The 19,811-nt window shown below is 43.1% G+C and overlaps 2 protein-coding genes across 3 annotated transcripts in view; one reads left to right on the top strand and one right to left on the bottom strand.

The window, feature by feature from the left end:
* Positions 1-1,280: 1,280 nt before the first annotated feature.
* IGF1R (insulin like growth factor 1 receptor) overlaps positions 1,281-19,811 on the bottom strand; it is a 298,422-nt gene continuing 279,891 nt past the window's right edge. Inside the window, exon 21 of one of the 2 annotated variants that reach the window (XM_077829229.1) lies at positions 1,281-1,591. In XM_077829229.1, the coding sequence (XP_077685355.1) occupies positions 1,573-1,591 (19 nt within the window). In that variant the 3' untranslated portion in view covers positions 1,281-1,572. Of the gene's footprint in view, positions 1,592-5,048; positions 5,195-19,811 lie in introns of those variants that run through there. The other variant, XM_077829228.1, reaches the window with a different exon arrangement.
* PGPEP1L (pyroglutamyl-peptidase I like) lies at positions 1,905-19,706 on the top strand. The gene is made up of 4 exons (XM_077829230.1): positions 1,905-1,938; positions 4,524-4,576; positions 16,923-17,039; positions 19,473-19,706. Exons 1-4 carry the CDS (start codon positions 1,905-1,907, stop codon positions 19,704-19,706), a joined length of 438 nt encoding a protein of 145 aa, XP_077685356.1.

Raw genomic sequence — 19,811 nt, forward strand, 5'->3', positions numbered from 1 at the left:
CTGGTCAGCAGTGCTAAGGCAGGCTATTCCGCACCTGTCCTGGGGCACCGCACTGCACCCCAGAAGCGGCCAGCAGGTCCAGCTCCTAGGTGGGGGTCCCATGGGGCTCCGCGCACTACCCAACTAGCACCGGCTCCTCACTCCCATTGGCCAGGAACTGGTCAATGGGAACTGGGGTGGGGCGGTGCCTGCGAGCAAGAGCAGCGCGTGCCATGGACTTTCTTATCCCCCTCCACCTCCACCCCGGCCTAAGAGCCGGACCTGCTGGCTGCTTCCGGAGTGCAGCACAGAGGCAGGACAGGCAGGCAACCTGCCTTAGCCCCGCTGCGCTGCGAACGGAGAGCCGCCCACGGTAAGCCTGCGCCTCAGTCCCGACCCCCTGCCCCAGTCCTGAGCCCCTTCCTGCACTCCAAACCCCACATCCCCAGCCCCAGCCCCCACCCCAGAGCCCATACCCCCTCCTCCACCCCAACCCTTAGCTCCCCTAAAACCGGAGCCCCCTCCTGCACCCCAGAGCCCACACCCCCCGAACCGCAACCCCCTGCCCCAGCCCAGTGAAAGTGAGTGAGGGTGCGGGAGAGCAAGCCATTGAGGGGGAATGCAGTGAGTGGGGGAAGGGCCTCAGGGAAGGGGCGGAGCTAGGGTGTTTGGTTTTGTGCGATTAGAAAGTTGGCAACCGTACGCTCCAACACTGACGGTCCAGGGAGAAGCGTCTGTCTCCCTCAGCAGCTCCCCTGCAGACTCGATCTCCTCCTGGGTCAGGGCTCTGCCTGGCTCAGCAGCAGCGACAGAGGCCTGCAGCGAGCCAGGCACATCTGTCTCTTTCCCTGGCTGGGCTCTAACTGAGCTGGACGTTCCACCTCTTGTACTTCCTGTCCCACTTCTCAACTTCTGGTGGGAGGGGCGAGTCCGGCCTGACTCCATCTACCTGGGCACAGAGAGTGCTTTGGAGGGAGGCCACACCTCCTCACTACACCCCCATTTATGCTTCCAAGAATTGCATTAGGACTTTTGGCCACTGTGTCACACAACTCATGTTCAGCTGATGATGCATCATGACCCCAAAATCTTTTTCAATCACTGCTTCTCAGAATAGATGTCCCCATACTATAAGTATGGCCTACATTTCTTTGTTGCTAGATATACGCATTTACCCATATTGTTTGCTTGCATCCAGATTACCACACATAGAATTCATCTATTCAATGTTTATTTTAAAATACGTAAGGAACTCAGAATCAAGTTAGATTAGCTAGATAGTCAAATAATTATTCTGATGCTATAGTGAGGAGTGGGTATCTATAAATTTATGTGGGTTTTTGCAAACAAAACATTTAAAACAATGAGAAAGAAAATTTAAGTCAGGTGGAAATGGATAGATATGTATTTGTAGATAGTCACTCTGCTTAATTAAGGGGAGAAAAACCCAGTGGATTACAACTGTGCTATAAATAACTTGTAACAAGTATACAGGCAACAACTTAGTCCAATTAGTTTGTATGTGAGCATTTTTCTGATCTAAAATGTAGCTGAACATTTTATGAAAATGTTTTTCAGCCTCTTCTTTGTTTCTTAAACACAGTTAAGACTTCTAAAAAAAGAAAAAGAGAGAAAAGATAAAGCAAACTTCAGGCAGTACTGGTCAGACCTCTGTCTAAACAGAGACATAATAATTTATACTTTGAAAGAGTTATGTGATTCCCAAATCATCTCCGTCACATGAATCCAAACTTGTCTCAGTCTGATGAAGTCTCTTTCACTGTCCAATAGGAACCTGCATGTTTCAGAATGGATTGGGGAAAAAGGGTGTTCCAAATCAGGCAGATTAGTACAGATGTATGAATTACAATACTGTTGTTTAGAACTGAAAGACTACCAGAGTTCACGTTCTGGAGCTATGTTTTATGGATTCAAATTCCAACACTGTGGTTGTGACTGGTAAGTTTTTTATTTTATTATTATTTTTTTTAATTTGCTTCCTCTTTTAGCCAGACATGGAATGCACACATGCTTGATCTTTGTCATAAACAGTTCCCTGGAGGGAAATACAGTAGCAACTGGTCACAGTAACAATTCCAAATGGAAAATAACTCACTGCTGTGCCTTCCTAAGAAAATCAGATGTATATCTGCCCCTTTATTGCCATCCAGTTTGGTTAGTTGTTCCCTTTCTCTCTCTTTTTAAAAAGAAATCTTTGACATCTTCTCCTGTCAGTTGTGTAGCTGTCGGCAGTATAAACTGTCAGCAGTATAAACTAATGTTAGATGAACCTGACCCAAAAGGAGCTCTGAAGCAGTAAAACTAGGTTGCATCACGCCGGCACATAATCAGGGTCTAGAATTAGAACAACACGTGGCAAATTTCAGGGTCTCAGTTTCACGGCAAGGTAAGAGAAAAATCACAAAAGGAACAGCAGCCTCATCACTGCTAAACTAGACCATTAAAATTAAGTATACCAAATAAGCACACCTGAGCATGCAGGTCAAGGCATCAGATTTGAAAGTTTTCTTTCTAGCTATAGGTAATCCTGAATCACAACTGCAGACCCACCAACTACAGAGGTTTTTGAGCTTTAAAAGGTTAAAACTCTTAAGAAATGCTGCTACCCACTGTAGCTCGACATGTGAGTTGCTGGATAATTTTCCACTATAGGGCATCTGAGGACGTAGGGATGAGGCTGAAGCTACATCAACATATTTGCCCATGATGAGCTCCTAGTTAGCTTTTCCCCTTACATGGTCTTTTAGGCAGAGACTCCTCCACTTGTTGAAATAGCTTTAGAACGACGTGTCTGTTAGACGCACAGGTGCCACTTAGAGGTAATAATAGAGAATTATCATAGCGTGCCTCAATCCCATTTTTCACCTGCTTGTAATATAAACTTGCAGGCACTGCTTGCAGCTTTATTATCAACTACCTAATAATATTTCATCCAATTTGATTTTTATGTTGGCTTAACTATTTCAGTACAGTAAGGCCTTCTTACAGTGATTTCTTTTCATAAAACAGCTTTACCCGAAGCAATAGTTCTTTCTGACCAGAGCTGTAATTTACATATTGCATTGTGAGTCAGTTCAGAACTTACATTTTACTATAAACAGAGTTTCACTCTGACTTGGTCCCACTATATTCTTCACTGGAAGTGAAGTGGAACAAGCATGGAATGATCTATATTTCCTCTTTGGGAAGAAAGGGGGTCCTTTATCCCACCCTCCCCACACACACACACACGACAGTGAAGCCTGTGAACCTCATTGCCACAAGTTATCGTTGAGATCAAAAGTTTAGTATGATTTTTAAAAAAGTATTAGATATTTGTAGGAAGAAAAGGAAAAAAGGAAGAAAAATAAAAAAGAAAGGGAAAAGGAAAAGACAAATATTATAAGCAATTTAAGGTAGGTGTACCAAGTAGGTGGCCTAAAAAAATCTGTGTTTTTTTAAACAGAGTCACTGCAGCCTTTATACTATAGCTAAGGCTGTATAGTTTCCATAGAAGTAACATACTTTTTTAGGGATGAAAACAACAAATTTTATGCACTTCTGTGATATTTTACTACATTTTTGATACTCTTTCTTTCATTGGGGTTTGTTAATTTAAAAAACAATGCACTTTAAAAAATGGGGATTAAAATAGCTTTACAGGCTTATCTGTATTAGTTGTTGCACTGACCAGGATCTAAGACATTGCCTACAATCCACAAGTGCATACTATCTGATGTGATTTGGGATGAGGATGCAGAGAATGGGATGAGTAGAGCTAGTGGGGAATTTTCCAAATAACTGTTTTTCCTGACAAAATGCCTTTTCAACCAAAATGAAAAGTGGTCATTTTTTCATTTTTGATGACAAAATTTTAAACAAAAATCATTCTCTCTTTTTTCAAAAAACTGTCCATTCATCTCAATGGGCAACCTCTTTCACTTTCTCACTTTTTTCCCCACCTTTTCCACATGGAAAAAACATAAGTGAGAGAAAGTGGGGGAGGTTTTACCTACCAAAACAACGCAATTTTTGCAAACCATTTAAAAGAAAATTGATTAAAACATGATCGTGAAACATAATTTACCTTTTTCAATGAGCTCTAGCGATGAGGATTCTGTAGTGATAGTAAATGGAACAGAACACAATTTGATTTCAACACCTTTTCCTCTAAAAACTATTTCAAATCACTCGACACTGATGTAGTAGGTAATGATGGGGCTGAGTCTCCTATTGTGTGAGTAGCTCTATTGGCTCCAACATATCCACTGACTTCAATTACACTAGCCACCTAAGAAGGAATCACTTAGTAAACATTCCAGTATCAGGCCCTAAGTGGATGCATGTGTTCTCTGTAAAAATGGAGACAATAGAATTCCCGAAAGTATTATAAAGGCTGTGTCCATCTGGTCGACTCAGTCCACAACCAAGAATATCAAGGTCAAAAAGAACAAGTATATGAGTGCATATAGGTTGGGCATATAATCCAACTCATGGTAATTAGAGTTCGAGCATAGTTTAATAGCACTTCTCTTTGGTTTCAGGCTTTGGTTCCTTTCGACAACACCTTGTTAACTCTAGCTGGGAAGCAGTGAAGGTAAGAACTGAAGAGGTTTTTCATGCAGGTCCACTTAGGAAACAAGAAAGGGGGATGCTTTGACTGTAACTTTGTTCCTTCCATTGTTTGTCCGTAGCCCAAAGCTGGTTCTATTGTAATACGCTCTCAAAAAAGAAAAAAAAGGGCAGAGGAAAAAGCAGAAACTGCTGAATGAGTAAAAGATGAAAATGCAGGTATTACTCATAATGCTTAATTTTGCTTTGAGGTTTTTAAATCTGCCTTTTAAGTAATAGCCTGGCCTTGAAGAATTTAAAAACTGGACATATTTTTGCTATGGTGCCAGAACACCACCTTCCAGTATCGAAGAAAATGCAGAGGCAATACGTTTGTTATATTTTGTTATATTAAATGAACTGAACTAAAATTGTATATTTACACACATGCTGCATATATACACACAACCACCTTAATTACAGAAACTGGAAAAGAATCACTTTACTACAACAATCCCTAATAGTCTGTGGAGGATCCTCATTACCCACCGTCGTGTCACATAGCTATGAGCAAAGATCATGCAGTGTCCCTTGGCTCCAGCTGTGCCTTTTTGTTCAACTTTGCCTTCCCACTTTCAGTTGTTACCAGCCTCCATTGCTAATACTGAAAAACAAGATTATTCAGATATGGGTTTTCCCATTGCTGGACTCTGTCTGTAACAAAAACATCCCTGATTTCCACCTTGCTACAGCCAAGGAAGATGAGCTTTGGAAACTCCTTTTTGCTCCCCAACCACATGGGAGATCTGAACACATGTCTCGGAGACCCAGATTTGATCATTTCATCAATCTACTGCAGGTGTTAAAAAAAAAAAAAAAAGGTGGTTTTCAATTAATATTTGGAGGAGTCCACATTTCCTGGCAAGCACCATTTCCCCAAATCAGGTAAATTTCTGATTACATTTCAGAAGCATAACTTAAAAGGCTCATCTGGTGTTAAACCAAGCCAAATCCAGGTGGGAGTTTACCTCACTTCCTCAAATCTGATTTAAGGTTGTTGCACTCAGACATAAGGGGAGGCTGGACTTGACGTATTTCAGAAGCGGGCACTTGGCTAACTGTAAAACAACAGCCCATTCCATAATATTTGAAAACTGCAGTATTGCAGCAGCAGGTTTTATATGATTTATTAGTTGGGTATTTTAGTATCATAGCACTCTCAAAAAGGTTAAAGGCTGCCATAAGTATTTCTGAGCAGCAGGAGCAGCTATAGATTTCTGCTGAGTGTGTGTACGCGTCATCTCTGTTCAGGACCATTTCCAGCAATTTGTAACACACAAAATGGCTGCTGCAGCTTTCAACACACAACCCCACCCCAATTCCACTTTCTCTCCTTGGGCATTTATTTGTACAATTAATCTAAGAGAAAGTCTTTCACACAAGCTGTATCAACGTACTTTGCTGAGTCACATGGACAGACAGGACTGCAAAGTAGAAAAGAGATTATGAAAATGAGATTTGAAGTGAGATGGAGAATGGATGAGGTGGAGGGATTGAGGGGGGAAAACAGGTTCCAGATGATAGTAGAAAAGCAGAAGATGCAGAGAATAATGGTGAGAGTACACAGCAGGCCTGAGAGGAGCCCAGGGAATGATGAACAGAGGTGGTGGTCGTGGTCTGCTAGGATGGCTGAAACATGTCCATAAAGAAAACAAGAAAAAGAGAAAGATAGGTGCAAAATTCATCTGGACCATTGAATACACTAGGACCCAATACAGGAACAGCAGAAGTAAGACGGTTAGTGCACCATAATAACTGTACTTGGTGATGATGCAGTGTCCACTGCTACAAGATTACATCCTTTATGCAAGCTCTAATGATAGCTATTGAAGATTTGACTTTAATTAAATTGAAGTGCAGTAAAGCCAAGATTATTGAGATACTCCTGGTTGGCAAATTTTCCCCAGGATCAAACCAGAAACCAACTCCTCTAGGAATACAGTTGTCTTCAACGAATGTGTACAGGAGAGAGCAGGGGATGGGGACACAGATCAACACAGGAGGGGGATCTTAGCGTTTGGAAGAAGAAATCCATTAGGCATTCAGTGAAGTGATGAGAAGGTAGGTAATCCAATCCGTGTAGGCTACTAAAAGCAGAACAAACACTTCTATTGTACCTTTCAGTACCCCAAGCATATCAGGAGGCCTATAAGTTATCCCAACCCGAGCTTGACATACACCCCAAACCACAAATATTTATCACTTGACAATACACTTGGTCATCACCAACTGATTTTCATTGGTCCTAATTTTAGACACAGTATCATCTTATGCTGGTTGAAAATAAAACACGTTCTTTATCTGCAAGCAGAACAGCCTAATGCCAGAACACGCTGATGAAACAAGTTTTTGAAACATGTCATGTGCCTTCTGTGCCAGGAAATTATGTAACGATAGCTAAAACATTCTATAATTAAAAATACCTACGTCACAGTGCACAGGGATCAAATCCCTTTCTCTCGGCTCCAACACCCTGTATGTGGGATTAGTTTCTGCTTGTGTTGGAGATACTGCCTTGATTTCTGATTCCATTGTGGTGCAAAGAAGCAAAATCCAGATGATGGAGAGAACAGAAAAACAGGAAGAGTCTGGAACTTTGATAGACCAGTGGGTTGTTCTGGCTGGCCTGCACTTAAATAGCAATATGGGGCCAAATTCCACTTGCCTTGGTCAGACGAGTAGTCCTGGGGGTCTTCAGGAGGCCTACACACACAAGCTAAAGTTAGCAGAATTTGGCATGTACATTTGGTTGGTCTGAGCTCCTGCTACTCCTTACACAATCCTCCACATTCCTCTTCTAGACCCACTGCCACCAAGGACTGACATTACAGGCACCCTCCTTCTAGTCAAGGAGAACTGGGCCAAATCCTGCTCTCCTTATTTACACTGAAAACCTGTTGAAGACCATGGGAATTTGACTGGAATAAGGCAGGATTTGGCCCTCCATGTGGAGCTTTTCAGCCGCGATTCTAAGTTGACTGGGGGTCTGTGTGTGGATCACTAAGTGATGCGAGGCAATCCTACCACCCCAGAGGACCAACCATTAACACACCCAGGACTGTATAGTAGTAATAGCTTTACTGACCACATCCATTCAGGCTGGCTGTCTATCTAGAACTAGTTGGCACTCCCCTAAACACTCTCAGCATCAGGGCTTGTGTAAAAAGTCTGAATGACGTGGCAGTCCCAGCAGGGCAGCCACTTGCCACCGATCTGTAGGTCAGAGTTCAGCTTGCTCCCCAGTTCCTGCAGGAGCCCGGCAGCAATCACAGAACCAAAAAGCATCGATGCAGTTTCACCCTCAGTACTCTTCAGCATGGAGGATTATAGGCAGATTCCTCTCATCCTGGGAACAAAGACTTCTCTCCCTTGAGCCAGACCTTTCCTCTTAAAATCCTGCTTCCAGCTGCCAGGCACTCCCTCTCAGGTTGGCAGCTTCAAACCTCTCTCCTCAGGGAGTGGCAGGTACTTTGCTCTTCCACATACGATTACTGAACCCTTCTTGCTAGCTGTAGGATACACTCCCCCACCCCAACCTCATGGATCCATTGAGAGCAGTCTTTCCTTCTGTTATTTCAAAGCATTAGTCAGGCACACAAATGTGGGGAGGGTCATTTGGAGGACAGTGCCTCTGTTTTCAGTGACTAGGCTGAATTCCCCTTTTTTGCCATCCTGAGAAGCCAGAACACAAGAATGAACGAGCCAGTCTAGGTCCATGACTGCTACCAGGCTCTGAACTCATTCATACTGTCCTGGAAAGAGACACCCCATACCCCACCCAGGAAAGGACCAGTGAAGGTAAGTCCTCCAGGCCTGCCTAGAAAGGCTGCAAGGAAGCAGCCAATCAGAGTACAGCAGGCATAGTTAAAAGGCTGCAGGGCTTGAGCTAGTCAGTTCCGGGCTGGGACCAGAGGAGTAAGAAAGGGTGCTTCTTGATTGATGCTGGAGGTCCAGGGAAAACCAGCAGTTGGGTTCTGGTGGCATTGGCATTTGGTGAGGGAGAAGAGGAGTGAGGAACGTCAGCCCTGAGATAAGGGTGAAGAGGAAGGGGCTACATGGGAAGCAGCCCAGGGAATGCCGCAGCAGCAACTATTAAAGAAAGCAGCAGGTAGTTGCTATTTGTAGGGTCCCTGGAGTTGGGACCTGGTGTCCCTCCCCCTCCCCCAGCGGCTGGGGAAGCAGCTTAAGCCCAAGGGATAAGACTGAGTATTAAAGGTCTGAGAAAGGGGGTAGAATTTGTACAGAACACCAGAGAACTGCTGAGGACAAAGTCATCAGGGAGAAAGTCCTGGGGGCAATGCTCTGTACCAGTACAGGCATGGACTTAAAGCGAGCCCAGAAGGTACTGAGGTCTGAGCCCAGAGACAAGGCTAAAGACATTAACAAGGGCACAGGGACAGGACTTTTTACCCTGGAAGTGGTTCCTTCCTAGGTTGAGCCACTGAAGACCCACCTGACAAGGGCAACAGCCAACAGAGGGGACTGGGAGCAGAGAGAAGAGGCAGGTTTGCACTCAGCTGTCAGGAGGCGCTCACGAGACATCTAAAAGGATTTTGCTTTCCTAGTTGGTAAAACACTGCATTTGATTGCCTATTTTGTGATATAAATAAAATACACATAGCATGTGATGAATACCTGCCATGTTTGCATTAGCATGAGTTCACATCTCAGCCCAAGAAGATACACACGCAAGGCATCCATCAACATTACTGGGAGTTGCATCCCTAGATGTCCCAGTCTTCAGAAAATACACCGCTTTAGTACTTAGGGGGAAAGGACAAATCAAAAGGAAGTGAAGATATAAGTGGTTCTATCAATTCAGGGTCACTGAGAAATGCTTTAAAGTTTTTACTAAACACAGGGCCTGGCACAGTTGACTAGTGCTGGAAAGACTGAGCTTTCCTTTTAGAAACCTGTCTTTGTAAAGTCTTCCATGGCTCTTATAACTCCAGTCACCTGAAATACCCTCTTAAAATATGCATGAAAGTGCAGCAGCAACTTTTAGCTCTTGAAACGTGGAGCATAATTCTCACTTTATGGGAAAGCAACACACACAATATATTTACCTCAGATCAGCTGGCAAATTACAGTCAGTGACTGCAGAGAGATACGGTGGGTGAGGTACTATCTTTGCCAGACCTGAAGAAGAGCTCTGTGAAAGCTCAGAAAGCTTGTTTCTTTCACCAACTGAAGTTGGTCCAATCAAAGATAGGACCTCACTCAACTTGTCTCTCTAATATCTTGGGACCAGCATGACTACAACAACACTGCAGTCAGTGATTGACAATTTGGCTGCTCAGTGTCATTCACAGTTCCCTCAGAATCACAAATGACTTGAATTATTTACTTCATACTATAGACCCACCTAGTCCCCTCCACCTGACCCTGTTTCTAACTCTCCTTCAAACAAGGTCAGGTGTCTGCCATGTGACAACAACCAATAAATAAATCAGGAGAATGCACAATCAAGATCAGTGTCCCAACTAGATAACAGGACTCAAGCCTAAACAGAGTGGCAAAACTCAGCATAATTAGTCTATTATGATTGCATGAAAAGGGAAATTGTCAACTATTTCTAAAAGCCAGTTTTTCTAGCGGTGGCTGAGACACAGACCTCAAGCCCTGTTCTTTACTCGGCTATTGAATCTGTGATTTTAGGAAATTTGTCATTTAACCTCTCTGACTCACTTTAACCAGCAGTGAAGAGACTGTTATTTTATCTACCTCAGAAGGTTTTTGTGGCGCTTAATTAATGTTTTTAAAGTGCTTTGAAATCCTTCAGTGAATGGGTACAGAGAATTTAAAGCTATTTTTAAAGGGTTTTTAATTTAAATTTTTCAGGTTTCCTTTATTTATAAAACATTCTGAGGAGCTGAAAGTAGATCTGCAGCCCTTTGAAAACCTCTTTTTACATTTATTTACATGTTTGGTAAACATATATTTTAATTCCCTGATTCTTACCCCAGCACAATACATTTATAACACCGCATGTGCAAAAGCGCCAGCATGATTCTGTGCCTAATCTGCAGGAACAATTACTTTAAAATGTGTGTGAAATCATGGTAACTGACTGCATGAAAATGCAGTTGCGTATCTGTCTAGGTACTGTTACCCCCTTTTGACCTGAGTAGTTAGTCAATATTTGGAGTTTTGTGGGTTGTTTCCATTAGGAGAAGTTGATGATGGAGTCCTGTTTCGTTAAACACAATAGGGCTCAAACAGGAGGGAAATTTTTTTGTTCATGGTTCCAAGCCTCTTTCCAGCCAGTCCTCTGCCCCAAAATTTCCCTTCTCTTCAGGCTATGTTTCCAGGGCGTCTCTTGCTGTCTGCTTGGCCTCTCTCTGCCTGTTCTCTGGCTGCTACTTAGAGATACACACCATCAAACAATACCCAGCAAAACCTTCCATCCACAGAGCTCACTCTCTGGCCAGCCTTGCATGTGGCTTGTGTATTGTTTCAACTAACTTATTCCAAAAAAGGACCTTAACAGCTTCTTACATTTATTTTGAATGAAGGGATATTACACCCACCAGCTTCACCACGTCACACCCAACCTCCATCATAACAGTATGTATTTGGTCCTCATCACTATAATATTAATGTGACCCATAATATTTAATTGATTATTGTCTTCATAGCAACCCTGTAGAGTAAGGAAGTATTCCCATTTTACAGGCAGGGAACTGAGGCAGAGGATAGGTTAAGTGACTTGTCCACTGTTACATAGGTAGCCTGTGGCAGAATCAAGAATTGAACCTAGTAACTTAACCTCCACTGTCCTGTCTCCCTCTGACTATTTGTATGCTTACATTGTTGCCAATTTTGTGCACAGAAATGCATGCATGTTGTTGAGAAAAATCTAGTCCATGTCACCAGGAATTGGCCCAATTCTGGGAACCATATTGTACAAGGCTTACAATATTGCTTTTGGCCTTGTCTGAACATAAATTTGTACTGGTTTAAACAAACTTTTTTTGTTAAACTGGTGCAAACCTTTGTGTAGGTACTTGTATTCCAGATTAAAAGTGGCTTATTTCGGTTCATTTTAAGCCTGTTTCTAGTTGATTTACAGTAAACTATGCCTGGTTTAAACCAAAATAAGAGTGTCCACATTGCCCTTTCACTAAGTCCGTTAAAAAGTCACAACTTCAGTTAAAGTACTGCAACTTTTCATATAGACAAGCCCTTAGTAAACAGGTAGCCCTACAAATTGGTACCTTGTTTGCTCAATGACTAGTGTCCTCCTAAAAAAAAGTCAATATCTGGAGGATAACACCTCAGCACGTCCTTCTCTATTTGAAAACAGATTGAATTTGAGGAATAAACTGCTAGGAGAGCACCCTGTGAATATTTAATTATGTAAGAACTTTCGGGTATTCCAAATTATGGTCCATGACAGTATCAGGTGGTTTCTAAAGCTCAAGGTACCTGCTTACCCAGAAGCTGACCCATTTTATAATTGCTACACCTGAGCTCACATGTTCTTCCTAGATTACTGTTGTCTCCATTCTTATAGCATGGTGTTTCATAGGACAGTCAGCACTCTGGCAAGTTTGGGCCATGCTCCCCGGGATCATTAATCACACAGCACCCTACCAAACACTGCTCCTCACTCTTTGGAGGAGATCCCCAGGAACATCCACAAACCTCATTATCCTCCTCCTAAGCCCTCCTTAAAACGTTCCTTTGTGGTAATGCCTACAAAAACTTGAAAACAGTTAAGCCGTTGGTGTGCAGCTATCACAGCTTATCATGCTGATCAGTAGCGTCTCATTGTTTCCTTGTACTCCCTGTCAGTATCCATTTGTGGTTTCTTGTCCTATACTGAGATGTAAGCTCTTTGAGGCAGGGGCAGTCTTTTTATTCTGTGTTTGGACAATGCCTAGCATAATGGAGGCCATGGTCCACGATTAGGGCTATAAGGAACTATAGTAATACAGAAATAGGCCACGTCTATACTACAAACTTTGGTCAACACAAGTTACATTGGCATACAGCCACCAAAGTTGGAATGTTTGTGTCAGTGCAAAGTGCAGTGCACCCTGGGTAGTATCAGAGTGACACATGCTGCCATCTGGCACAATGCTTTTGGGGAAACTTTCCCCATGTGTTGTGGGATAGAAACGACCCAGGAATCTCTGGGAGCTAGGGGTCAAGTTCCCAGCATGCAACTTCTCCATCCCCTAATACCGTCCATATCCCATAATATCTGCATTTAAAAAAAAAAAATACCACACACCGTGGGACAAATTTCAGTGTCCACCATCTCTGACAGAAGCACGGAGCCCTCAGAGCTCTGCACTATTCTCATAAACATTGGAAGTACAGGACACGATTCTCCCGTATTTGCAGACTTGCAGGAAGTACCACATCAACGGGGGACACGGCAATTTATTCGATGAGAATTTGCTGACACAGTGAAAAACAATTCAAGGTTGCTGGTGGTGTTCATGGACGCCGGTGGTACTTCTGGGCCTGTGAAATGAGCACTGGCTGGTGGGATTGCATTGTAATGCAGGTATGGGGTGACAGGCAGTGGCTGCAGAACCTCTAGATGCTCAACCCAGCCCTCCAGGGACACGAAAAAGAAAAGTTCCACTGACAGCAGAAAAGTGAGTGCCAATCACACTGTGGAAGCCTGCAGTGCCAGATTGCTACTGGTCAGTGGGAAACAATTTTGGAACTTTGGGGCCATTGCCAGGCAAGTGAGTAGGGCCATTAATTGTCTCCCGCTGTGCAGGACTGTGACTCTCTGCAATGTGCAAGATGTTGTGGATGATTTGCACCTATGGAGACCCCAGTCGTGGTGTGGTGACTGACGGCACGCATACCCCTATTTTGACACCTGCCTGCCTTGCCGTAGAATACATCAACAGAAAGGGTTATTTTTGTACAGATATGCAAGCGTTGGTGGATTACTGGGGATGCTTCACTGCTATCAGTATGAGCTTGTCAGAGAAGGTGAATGATGTGTGCACCTTTAACAGCAGAGGACTTTTCAGAAATCTGCAAGCAGAGACATTCTTTCCTGAGTGGTGGATTACCTTTGGCAATATTGAAATGCCAATAGTGATTCTGGGACCCAGCCTATCCCTTGCTCCCCTGGCTCATGAAGCCATTCACTGGCCACCTCAACACCACAAGGAAAGATTCCACTCACGGCTCAGCAGGTGCAGAATGACTCTTGAATGTGCTTTTGCTAGATTTAACCATTGTAAGGAAAAACGCATGCAAACGCTTACCTGAGGTCCCTTCCCCTTCATTGGGCTCATCCGTGCTCACCTGGAGGGACTGGCTAGACTGGGGCAGTCTCAAACAGGTCCTGGCTTGTGATAATGGCTGGAGCCTCCTGCCGTGTCTCTTCCTCCACCTCACTGTTCACAGCAGGAGTCTCTGTCTGGGGCTCCTCAGAGGTATCCATGGTGCTGTGCTGAGGGTGTCTCCACCAAGTAGGACGTGCAGTTTGTTGTAATAATGGCTGGTCTCTGGCTCAGCACGAGATTGATCGGTCTCCCTGGCCTGGTGGTACGCCTAGCCAAGTTCCTTTGCTTTCACGCAGCAGTGCTGCTGATCCCTGTCATACCCCTTTGCCTGCCTCCTCCACACAATCTGCTCATAGATGTCCTCGTTACTATGGCTGGTCCATAGCTGCACCTGCACAGCTTCCTCTCACCACAGGCCCAGGAGATCCAATACCTCCTATCTACCCCTGGGGCAGGACTGCATGCAGCCAGCATGGCTGGCTGGACGGTTACACAGAAAAAGGAAGAGAGGCTAGGTGTGCTTGCCACTCTGGGCAATCAGGAAAAGGCATTTTAAAAACAAGCAGGAGGTTTGAATGGAGACATGGGGATAGCTTCCAGTCTCCATGACTCCAGGGCAGTGGAGTTTACAACGGAGACCAGTGCGGTTGATGTTGCAGGGAATGTGGCATTCTGGGACAGCTGCTGGAGGGCTGTTGGGGTCGACACAGGTCATACAGCGCCTACACTAGCTCTGTGCTATCCTCAGGAGGTTGACCATGGCTCTGCACTGTTTGGGGAGGTGGTTTTATTGCATTGCCATGACAGGACGCGTGCGTCATCCAGAGCAATTTGGGCGTAGAATCATGCACAGATAGGTTGACGAAAAGCGGCTTATGTCAACCTAAATCTGTAATGTAGATCAGCCTAAATAAAGATAATAATATTAAATTATTTAGGATCTAACAGAGATTGTATCTTCCTTTCTGTCCCTGATGCAGCCTTCAACACTTTGCGGCTAATCAGAATTCCTCCTGTATAAACTACGGGCCAAATTCACCCCTGCGTGTGTCGCCATTGATAGAGATGGAGCAATACCAGAAATGAATTTGGCCTAGTCAGTTACAATTCAAACTAAGAGTTCAAGAGGTGAATGACAGCAGCAGCTTTAACGTTTATTTTTGGTCCCCACGTCCTACAGAGAAGTTACAGTCAGTCACATTACCAAGGCCTTGCAGTTAAAAGAGGAAAAAATCTCATTAAATATTCAAACTAAATATGCTTTAAAATATAAAATGCTAATCGTAAATTGGCTCGGGTTTTATGTTTTTGGAAGCAGAGACACAGCACTGCATTCTTAAGCAAAGATGATGCAACGGCCTCTCAAAGACTGTCAGTGCCCAGAGGAAAAAAGGCTGGCAGTGTTCTCCAAATGTGTTTACTTCCCCACAGGCATTGTTTCCTTGCTCGTGTCACATAGTTTATTGAGCACAGCTAATCAATGTTTCCGCTGACAAGAAAATTGGAACAGTTTATTTAGGAAGCCAGTGTTCAAGGGCAAATTTCCCAGTCCACAGAGTTTAGACCTGGGCTCCTTCCATGCAAGTGTCCCTAGTGAGAAACAGGTCCGCTTTCCCTTAAAGGCACCGGGATGCGACCGCACCGGGATGCGACCTCACCGTGCCCCTTCCCCAGTACTCACCTAGTTTCCCACCAGACCCTTCCCTAACACACACCTTCTGCAGATGCCTGCTTCCCACAGCAGGTCTACCTCATGGCTTACCAACCACTCCCCTGCTCCCTTGCCCTTAAGCCCTACTGTCCTGACCAGAATCCCCCCATGATTCATCCGTTAACCGTTGGAACAACTTACTAAGGATCAGGGTGGACTCTCCATCAGTGGCAATTTTTAAATCAAGATCGATGTTTTGCTAAAATACATGCTTCTGCTTCCAACAGGAATTAATTCAGGGAAGTCCTATGACCTGCGTAGTACAGGAAGTCAGACTGGATAATCATAATGGTCCCTTCTGCCCTTATAACCTATGAATCCTTATGAATCTTCTGGATGCCCCTTTCAATGATGATTCCCTCATTTTGTCTTCTGAGGGTGGTTGGCTGGTCCCTCCTCCAATCTGGCTTTTTAGATGGTGGCATTATTTCTCCCACCCCAAACCCAGAGCAAGAAACCAAATTCTTCAGGGAAAGCGTGGGGGTTCATGTCTTTTATAGGCAAAGCAAGAGGAGAATCCCATCCCAGTAAGTAGCATTTCCCTGTATTGAGGAACCCCCTAGGGCAGCTAGGCAGATGTTCCACGGTACAGAGAAAACTTGTCCATTACAGCTGGGGTTCCTTGCACTGATGAAATCACCAAGCCTGAAATAAGTAATCAAACAACAAATATGGCCACCTCTCACAGCCTATTTGATTACAACTCCCTGCTGTTAATAAAATGAAGCTGCATATAAAGCAGGGATATTTCCCACTGTCAACCCTTTTCCCTGTCAAGAGTGTGGGAATTCCTCTTTGTCCAAAGCACCTAAAACTAGAATGAGCCCTAGAAAACAGCATAAGGGTGCATGCTGCCTTGGCAGAAATTGAACTAGGTATCCTCATGGGAATTTTGTATGATGCATGTCTCAGCAGAAGTGTAAGTTTGGCTCTTGAGTCCTTCGACAGGACAGTGTTAGTTATATCAAGGTTTATAAAACATTTTTCATAAGGTGGACATCTTGAGAGAGACACTGTCTCACGGACAACTTTCCTAGCATTGATTGTGTGAACCATCTCCCTTCCCCCTGATAATCAAACATCTCTTTGGCAAAAAAGCAATGGCTTACCTGAAAAAGTGACGACAGGAAAATATTTGACATATTTTAGCTTCTTTTAAAGTGATTTAGCCACTGGAAACAAGGAGAAAAACTAACAACATGTGACCATCCATCTCTATGGACTATCTGGAAACTGCTAGGGTAGCTATGTTGCATTGCAATGTACTCTCTGAATTGGACTGAAGTCTGATTTTTCACATCACCCTTTGAGACAATCTAATGCTTTTACAAGCCTGTGTTGCTTCTTTCTACATACAGGAGATGTCCAAGTTAGGCCTTGGTGAAAACATAGACCTACACATCATGCAACTGCCAGTGGCTTACCGAAAAGCAAAGGAGCTTGTCTGCAAGATATGGGGGACTCTTCAACCACTAGTGAGTGATCATTATATAGCCGAATTCTTTCGGTTAAATTAAAATTGAACCAAATAATACAGTCTCTGTTCAGAAGGTGGATACAGCTTGTGCACTAGATATAGTCAGAAAATAGGATAGAAAAGGAGGATAGAACTCCTGAGCATGTGCCGAGAAGTAGGGTAGATGGACCAGAGAAACCTATTTGAACTTTAAAAATCTCTCCCTCTTTTCAGCACACAAAACAAAGGGTAATATCTTTCAACCACCTGAAGTGATAGTGAGCAATGGAATATAATTTTGTCCCTCTGAGGGGGACAAAATGGACAATCAGGTCTTTGAAGGACAATGCTGTGGAGTGTTTTCATAGTACAGCCACCAAGAATATTAGTGCCAAGGATTCTCTATATTTTTCATTCTGTGAACCACTTCATCAGAGACAGAGCCCTTACGTGATCTCACTTTCTTCTCCCAACTTCCTACTGAGTGAAACAATATGAGAATCATTCTGTGGACCATCACCAAAGACTTCATGAGCCACTGGTGATCTACACCACTGGAAATAGTGATGCTTATAACCTTCATGAGGAGGGCCTTTCCCAAAAGAAGTCATTCAGTCGCTAGAATGGCTCCTAGCAGCTCTCAACAAGGATCTGATGGAGGGAAAGGGCCATTAGACAATCACCCAAAAGTGAACGTTAGCCAGACCATGGATGGACTCAGTGCCTGTTTATAGGAGTGTGAACTGTAACAGAGGTAGCTGAATGTGTGAACAAAGCCAATGTAGCTCTGGGCAAAGAGCAAAAGGGGTGAAGTGCTGGACTCTGTGACAGTAACTAAATTAAGCTCAGAAAAACAAACACGGAAAAATACATGGGGAGATTTTGGATGCACATCTGAGAAAGCATGGGTTTGGAGGAATATTTCTCTCCTGTATCTAGTTTAGATGGGGGTGGTGCAGAGATACAGACCTCCTTTGGTTCCTTCACAGCAATCAGATGACAGCTGAAGAGAGCCTTTTACGGGCCAAACAAACATCTATAGTACCTAGTCATCTATCTAGGTTCTTAGATGATGCTCATCAACAGGACACAAGTGTGTAGCCTTCTAGGATAGGATGACTGCTAACCATTTACTCACTACATATCAGTGTAAGAAATCTACCACATGAATGTTTGAGAAGTTTAAAGAAACAGCTATTATTCAAGAGATGAATGTACGCTCCTTAGATACATTTTGGGCAACTGTTCAATTTGGTTTTTACTGAATCCCCATAAAAAAAAAAATCTTCCTCTTATAAAAGGAAATGAGATCAACACAGAATGTCAGGCTTTTTAACAATGTTTTTGTGGAATAAATTTGAATCAGTTGTATACATATCACTGCTAGGAAAAAATATTTACACTTTTCAAAAAAAATTTAGAAAACAAAAAATAGTTCATTATTGAATCTTGGGGTATTACATGGACTGGTAAAGTTGTAATTTTTTTTTATAGTTATGAAATGTCTATTTTACCACACTAAGGCATGTTCCTCTCAGTAGGCAAATTTTTAAATCAGGAGCACTTAATGAGAATTAGGAACATAAATAACTTCTGCCTAATAGAGACGCACTTATCTGGTATCAAGTGATTAAATGGAACTTACATATAGTGATGAGCATGGTATAAAATATATATGGTGCTTAACTATAAAATAAATAGTCTTGATAAACACAGATTTGGGGCTAAATCTTGCAATCCTTGTACATCCAAAACTTTTTATTTAATGAAGTTTTGGGTGTGCAAGAAACTCAGGATTTAAGCTCTAAAAGAAGAAATATAGCTGAAGTACAGGAAGTATCTCTTATTGCAGCATTTTCATCCAATAGAGTATTTGTCATTTTAAAATGAGGCTTTTAAAAAAATCCTTCTTTGCTTAACTGGGAAAACTACTTATCTGGAATAAGAAGCTGCTGACTTTGATAGCTTGATTAAGAGGATTCTTTGTCCTGAGGGCAATATCATCTGGAGTGGGTCTTTAAAACCTCCCCAAAAGTGTTACACAATGTGAATGTCAGACAGGATTGGGGAGGTGCAGTTTAAAGTATCAACTAAAGTTTTATGATGAAAATTGGTGCAACTTAATGCACATACTAATGAGGGAATAGTTTAGCTTTTAACAATGGCGCTATATGCAGAACAGTGGAAAGAACCGCTCTAAGTTACAAAAGAACGCTGCATGTATCCTTGTGCTGAATTCCTGATCTGGCTAGATAAAACAAACAAAAGTCCAATTTTGTTCTACATTACAAAGGGTTATCTAAGTTTTCTGTAAAGAGGAGCTATAAGCAAGACACTCCACCTTGGAGCTGGTATTTCATAAACTGCTTGGCGCTATTGCACTGGATGTTTTTAAAAACAGGTCTGTCATTTTCATTTCCTGTTATTCACTCTGGTGGGGGCAAAAAAACAGCTTACTGTTCACATCGGACTCGCTTCATCCTCCAAAGCGATCATCATCCTTGAACAGTGTGGGAAGAACAAAGGCTACAAAGAGATGGATGTTTGTGGTTTTTGCCCAGAAGATGGCTGTTGTCTGTTAGATGGCCCAGAAAGGATTGAGTCTACAATTAATATGAAAACTCTCTGCAAAAACATTTCGGTGGAAGGGACTGATGTCATCTTTTCCAGAGATGCAGGAAGGTAAACACATTATTAGTGGGAGAGGAAATTAAAGCAGCTCATTTCACCTTCAAGAATCATTATAAGGACTTGCTCCCCCACCAATACATATATCTACTTAAAGTTAACA

The sequence above is a fragment of the Eretmochelys imbricata genome, chromosome 10, assembly GCF_965152235.1.
Source record: "Eretmochelys imbricata isolate rEreImb1 chromosome 10, rEreImb1.hap1, whole genome shotgun sequence".
NCBI lineage: Eukaryota > Metazoa > Chordata > Testudines > Cheloniidae > Eretmochelys > Eretmochelys imbricata.